This window comes from Perkinsus marinus (assembly GCF_000006405.1).
Source record: "Perkinsus marinus ATCC 50983 genomic scaffold scf_1104296935528, whole genome shotgun sequence".
Lineage (NCBI taxonomy): Eukaryota > Perkinsozoa > Perkinsida > Perkinsidae > Perkinsus > Perkinsus marinus.
Window position 1 is genome coordinate 12,942 of NW_003214395.1, and position 6,434 is coordinate 19,375.

Consider the following 6,434-nt stretch of genomic DNA (forward strand, 5'->3'; position numbering starts at 1 on the left):
TTTTTACAATTTTTCGTAGAAGTGTAGAAAATTTTTGCAAAATTTTTCCTCCCAGATTTTTCCATGTTTTTACCATTTTTCAGTGTGGAAAAATCAAGAATTTTTCTCCAGAATTTTAATATTTTTTTGTTGGTTACTTTTTCCTCCAATTTTTTCAGGAATTGGAATACAGATCAATGCTTAGCGGTGGACTCTATCGGAGGCCAGGTTTATACGGGAGTTTGCAGCACTTGGGGAGACTTCACAAGTCAATGGGTTCAGCTGGATGAGTCCACACATGAGCTGTAATAAGACGTGTGGTATGAACTTTTGTTTTTTTTTCTGTTCGTGGAGAAAATTTTTGGGGAATTTTCGTTGACTGTTTGTGTGAATTTAAAAATTGGTAGTATCTTTTGAAAAAATGCTAGCAATTTTTCGAATTTTTGCAAAAAAAATTTGGGGAAATTTTGGGAGAACTCTCGGTGACTGTTTGTGTCAATTGAAAATTGGTACCAATTTTTCGAATTTTTACGAAAAAAAATTCGATTTTTTTTAGGAAACTTGCTACTGGGGCGTGGGGAAAGAGCCGTAGCGGTTGCATCGGTGGTAAGCGCCCGAAAGGAACTGATGTCACTTTGGAAGATTGCGAAAATCCAAATTTTAGGCAAATATTCAAGGTGAACCTCATCTGTCGGTGGTCCTGGGGGCACGTTTTGAATCTTTTAGGTTGATGATAAAACGGGTGGAATTTTGGAGGTTCAGAGTGGCGAGTGTTTGACGGCAGCGAGCGGAAAATTTGAGTTGTCCCCTTGCGAGGTTGACAGCGACACTGGGAAGGTGAATTTTGTGGCGCGCGAAAAATTTTTCGGCGGTTTTACGTGGAGTGGTATGATACTCCGTGTGAAATAGAAAATGTTTATGTTTTTGCGACCGATAACAAAAGTGAAATATGTTTTTCGCTGGTGTTTTTTTTCATATCACTAGGGTGAAACTACATCACAAGGAATTGAGGAGGAACTCATTTTTAATTTTCCACGTATGGCTAGGAACACATTCTTCAATATGTGTGTGATGTAAATGAAGTCATCACATTAGGAACAATTTCCCCTGGGGGGAATGTAATTTCTCAATGCTGAGCTCCTTTTTCATGAGAGTCTGCGACATCGCCTTTGCCACTCGTCGTGATCGCATATTTCTGAATTTGATCTGTCCCCTGGAAAACGTTATTTTTTTCAAATGATGGGCCTTTGCGGGGAAACAAATATTTTTTCTGTTGAAAAATATAATTTTGTTGAGAAAAAGAATATGTAATTTTTCGATGAGTGTAATTTTGTGGAGTTTATTTTGGTTGTTCTGCTATTTTTATTAGGTCGGCGGCGAACAGAAGTTTTCTTTATTTGAAATTGACGGGAAAATTCGAATCGAGGCGAGAGGGTTGGGAGGAACAACGATGTGTGCGGACAGCGCTTCGGGCACACAGTTGTTGCTGTATAGCTGCTATGATGCTAGTGTGAGTGTATTGGGGATGGGTGGTTGCATAAGGAGTTGGTGGGGAAGGTGGGGGGTTCGATCCCTGCGGTTGGCATTTAAATTTAATGTAGACTTCTTTTTTTTGTGAATATTTTGCGTGAAAATTTTGTGGCGCGTGACGATTTAATGAGTTTCACGGCCCGTTTAATGCGAAGTGGAGTAATAGTTTATGTGTATTATAAGACTTTTATTTTTCCGCGACCACCGAAAACAGGAGTGAATTGTGAAATATATTTTTCGTTGGTATTTTCTTTCGTATCATCGGTGAAACTCTATAAAATATTTTTGCATTAAAAAAAGAAATTTTGCAACATTTCGCGTTGAAAATTTTGTGGCGTTTTCTGGGGATTGTGTTTTTTCAGTACCACAATACGAACCAGGGCTGGAAATTTGAGGATCGGAAAAACGGCGGAGCGATACGGTAGCAGAAATTTTTTGCGGATTTTTTGAAAAGTATGTGGAATGTTCAGATTTGTGGGAAACTCGAATTTGGGAAAATGTTTTTCGGTGAAAAACGAAGCGAAGACAATGCAACAGGTAGGATTATGGGAAAATATGCACATGGTCAACTACATGTGCTGGTGATAATATGAAAATTTTGTGGAAATTTTTTGGGAAATTTTGTTGGTTTTCATATATTCTCACTAAAGGTTGTGCATGAATTTGGGTATTGGAAATTTTCCAATGGAAAAAGTGTACATGGTTGAGTACGCGTGTTGGTGAAAATTTTTGAGAAAATTTGAGGAAATTGGTTTCTTTGCTGCACTTCTTCTACCCGAATTCGTATGTAAGCTCTTGAGCTCAGTAGCTAAGGAAAGCGAACATATATTCCTACTCCGGCACTGATCCTTATATTCAAAAAACGCATACGTAATATCTCCATCGCGCGTGATAAACAACAACCATCACAAATTTGAGAAGAAAAATGTAATTTAAATTGGAAAAAAATATTTTCCCCGGAAAATCGTAAAATTTAATTTTTTCCCCGTTTTTTTGTGGTAGGTGGTGTTAGAAGGATGCGTGTCGGAAGATGGGGTGACGAAATATGGTCAGAAATTTAAAAAGGATTTTGTTAGTGGTAAGTTTGGGGAAAAATTTTCGGCACAATTTTTCTGCTCTGATTTTTTTCCATTTTTCGATGAGAAGAAAAAAATTTAGTGATAGAAAATTTGAATATTTTCCAGTTTTCGTTGGATTTTTTCCCTCTGACTTTGGGAAAATTATGATGTTCATTTCGTATTTCTTTTTTCCCATAGAGGTTTTAGTGTTTATCGCGCTTAGAAATTTGATCGCCAGATTTGTTCGTGAATCAGCTCGTGTGAAAATTTCAACGATGTGAAAAGAAGTCCGAAGGTGTGAATTTTTCCCTCGAACGATTATGTCGTGACTTGTTTTTTTTCAGCGGATGGCAAATACTTTTCCCTTCGTGATGGCAATCGGGCCCCCGGGGCGAACGAGAAAACAGGGCTTGCCCTAGGTTGGTGAAGTTTATTTTTTTATGAAAAAATTTCTGGATTTTTTATGATAATTTTTTCATTTAGGTGTCCCAATGTGATGGAGAGTCATCATCGCAAAAATGGGAATATGCTGATTTCAAAGGGTTGGTAAATCAGGAATCTCCACCTTGCTTGGATGCTGGCGGGGGGAGCAAGCCTCAACTCTAAGGACTGTTTTTTTCTTTTTTTTTCTTTTTTTTTCGTTTTTTTTCGTTTTTTTTTCTTTTTTTTTCGCTTTTTTTATTTTTTTTATTCATTTTTCGTTTTTTTCCTTTTTTTTTCGTTTTTTATCATTTTTTCGTTTTCTCCGGTTTTTTTTTCGGTTGTTTCGGTTCATGCTGGTTTTGGGTTTTTTGCTCGTTTTTTATCTTTTTTTAGGTGTTTACTGTTGATCCAATCTGGCTTTGAATGTTTTGGCTTTTTTCCGTTTTTTTCCGGTTGTTTGTTGTTGGTCAACTTTCATTTAAAGGAAAATTTTCAGCGGTTTTTTTCCAATCTTCGACTTGCTTTTTTTATTATCGTTGACGCTCAGGTACACTTGTTACACTGATGGGAGTAATTCTAACCAGGTTTGGGAGATGAACGAAGCTGGCTTCATAAGGGGAGGGCCGGATAGGACGTGTCTCGATTTCGCACCGGTGAGTTGTGCATGCGTGCAGGAGGTGAAGGTTTAATTTTATGCAACTTTTGTATTATCAATTAAATATAGTGCATTTTTGAGTGCTAAATTTTATGCAACTTTTATGTTGTCAAATGATTGTAGTTCATCTTTATTCAATGCAACTTATGTTTGTTTTATTTAACCGGATCGGGAGAGTTGACGGTAATTATAGTGATAAAACTTCCCTCAACGTTTTGTGAACGTTTTTACATGGGTAAAATCGTCCGGCTGAGGGTTGTCGAATTTCGATGGAATTGTTGTTTTTGAGCAGGTTTCGGATGCCCCGTTGAGCGCTGTGCAATGCAGTCAAGCAAAGAACTTCAAATGGGTTGTCTATAAGCCTTTTGTAAGCTTCACTTTATGCAACTTTTACGTTATCATTTGATTGTGATGAGTTTTAGGATTTGTAGGGATGAGTTTTATGCAACTTTTACATTGTCATTTGATTGTGGTGAATTTCGGAGTTCTGTAAAGATGAGTTTTATGCAACTTTTACATTATCATTTGATTGTGATGAGTTTTAGGATTTCGTGGGGATGAGTTTATGCAACTTTTACATTGTCATTTGATTGTGATGAGTTTTAGAATTTTGTAGTGAGGAGTTTTATGCAACTTTTACATTGTCATTTGATTGTGATGAGTTTTAGGATTCAGTAGGGTTGAGTTTTATGCAACTTCTACGTTGTCATTTGATTGTGGTGAATTTCGGAGTTCTGTAAAGATAAGTTTTATGCAACTTTTACATTGTCATTTCATTGTGATGAATTTTAAGTTTTTTTTAGAATTTTGACCTACTCTAGATCTTGAAAATTTCGTGTAAATTTTTCACAATTTGTGATTATCAAATTTTCTTGTAGGAACCTCTGGAAACGAGACTTTACCACGAAGCTGAGGAGAAGTACCCGGCTGTGCTCGCCAGTGCTGATGTTGACTGAGATTTGCATGATTTCTTATAAACTCTTTATTGAAGGATCGGGTCTATTTTCTTTGGTCATCATCATCATCATAATTGCTCTGTTCGTCCCAGTTCTTCCCTTTGAGAAAAGGTGTTGAGTGTAGTGGGAAGTATCGGTAATTCATCAACTTTTTGGGAAATTACTTTGTTTTTTTTGGAGGGAAATGCTAGATTGGCATTAGAAGGTGATTGAAGAATGTGGTCCTAGGTCTGTGGGAAAATCAAACGTTATGGAAGTTTTGCCAACACTGTGCGGAAGAAAACGAACATTTTTTCCCAACACAGTATTGGAAAAAATGTTCGCTTTCTTCGGCTGAGTTTCCTCACTAATTAAAGAAGTTTACATACAAATTCGGGTAGAAGTGTACGGAAATCGATAGGAATTCCCCCACAAAATTTCCCACCAGTGTTGAGTTAACGTTCGCAACTGAGCTTAAGAGTTTTCTCACTGATTATACGGGGAATTGAAATGTACAGGAATGTGTTGAAATTAATGTCGCTTCCATGGTGACTCTTATGGTGACTGACTCAGCCATTAGCTGAGCTATGTAGTTCTTATTGGCATAGCTATTGTATATTCATATTATCCGACGATGCATACAGTTCTTGGGTTTCACGCGCTCATGAGCTGAATCTAGGAGTTTCCTTACTAATTATAGAGATTTAAATCGTACAGAAAGCAATGGAGATTCATTCAAAATTTTCACAGATGTCATCTGAAAGTGTACTTGACGACGTGCTTATTTTTCCATACCGCGTTATGGCTTCCTAGATGATTTAGAAAAGTGTGGTAGGGCTCGCCTTGTTGGAGGTCTTTTGTAGACTTTTTCGGAGACACCTGCACACAATCCTTGATACTTAGCCTGACCTTTAGCTAGCTACTTAGTCTTGCTATATACTGCTGTATTCACTAAGTTACTGGAAACTACATTGTTGTGTTCATCATGGCTCCTAAGACCAAGGCCGATCACTTTGGTGTATTTGTATGATTATGGTGAATGCTAGTCCATTGGTGATGTCTTCGGGAGAGCAGTTGTTGCTGTATCGTCATAAAAGGGGGTTGCAGAATTTACTGAGGAAGTGGTTGGAGAGGCTTTTTGTGAAGAGTATCTTAGTAGAGGAAAAATCGTCTCGTGGGAGCGCGGCCATTCATAGAGGTTAGTAACCGTTTCACCCGGGTTCGATCCTTGGTGTGGGTATTTTTTACTTTTCTGGAAGGTACTGGTTTAAATAGCGGCCAGTTGGAACAGCTGTGGTTGGTCCTTTTCGGTCGTCAATGCGAAGCTATCAATGAGCTGCAATTTCTGCATGCGATTGAGACCAGCGAGGGGTTCCCGGAGGAGTGGACGTATCGGGAGAAGGTGGGGGAGGGGTCTTGTTTGGAATGGCGGAGGCTTTCGTGGCTTGTGGTGACACGTTGGTTATCAGTGTCACCACGTGGTCGAAGTAGATTAATAATATAATAATTCGAATTCATATTGTTAGTATTTGGAAATTGATCTGGAAAATATATTACTTTGGATTTACAAAATCATCAACAAAATTAACGAATAAAAATTTCAATCGATGCGTGTAATCTTCGAATTCGGCGTTATGTGTTTGTATGTATTTACGCAGTAGTGAAAATGCATTATCTCATTCACACAGTGTGAGTGAGATTGTAACAGGTTGCCCTGTTGATAGATAACGCAACTAATACCGTTACGTTGATAACCTTATTTTTCGTATGAGTAATTAAAAGAATAAAGTAGACACATTACACAAAACGCTAATGATATCAACAACGCACAACTCGGAGTGTCACAAGATAATA

The 6,434-nt window shown here is 37.8% G+C and overlaps 2 protein-coding genes across 2 annotated transcripts in view; both read left to right on the top strand.

Annotated features, from left to right (window-relative positions):
- Pmar_PMAR022869 (Polypeptide N-acetylgalactosaminyltransferase, putative) overlaps positions 1-4,601 on the top strand; it is a gene marked incomplete at both ends in the record, with an annotated part of 11,763 nt that extends 7,162 nt beyond the window's left edge. The window contains 11 exons of the mRNA XM_002783892.1: positions 173-284; positions 536-656; positions 706-816; positions 1,349-1,489; positions 1,872-1,930; positions 1,980-2,046; positions 2,512-2,587; positions 2,912-2,990; positions 3,538-3,643; positions 3,938-4,012; positions 4,524-4,601. Of these exons, the coding sequence (XP_002783938.1) occupies positions 173-284; positions 536-656; positions 706-816; positions 1,349-1,489; positions 1,872-1,930; positions 1,980-2,046; positions 2,512-2,587; positions 2,912-2,990; positions 3,538-3,643; positions 3,938-4,012; positions 4,524-4,601 (1,025 nt within the window). The remainder of the gene's footprint in view (positions 1-172; positions 285-535; positions 657-705; positions 817-1,348; positions 1,490-1,871; positions 1,931-1,979; positions 2,047-2,511; positions 2,588-2,911; positions 2,991-3,537; positions 3,644-3,937; positions 4,013-4,523) is intronic.
- A 964-nt stretch (positions 4,602-5,565) lies between these two features.
- Positions 5,566-6,175, top strand: Pmar_PMAR022870 (hypothetical protein; the record flags this gene model as incomplete). Its single annotated transcript, XM_002783893.1, has 3 exons — positions 5,566-5,596; positions 5,840-5,982; positions 6,107-6,175. The coding sequence occupies 3 exons, from the start codon at positions 5,566-5,568 to the stop codon at positions 6,173-6,175; spliced, it is 243 nt and encodes an 80-aa protein (XP_002783939.1).
- Positions 6,176-6,434: the final 259 nt, after the last annotated feature.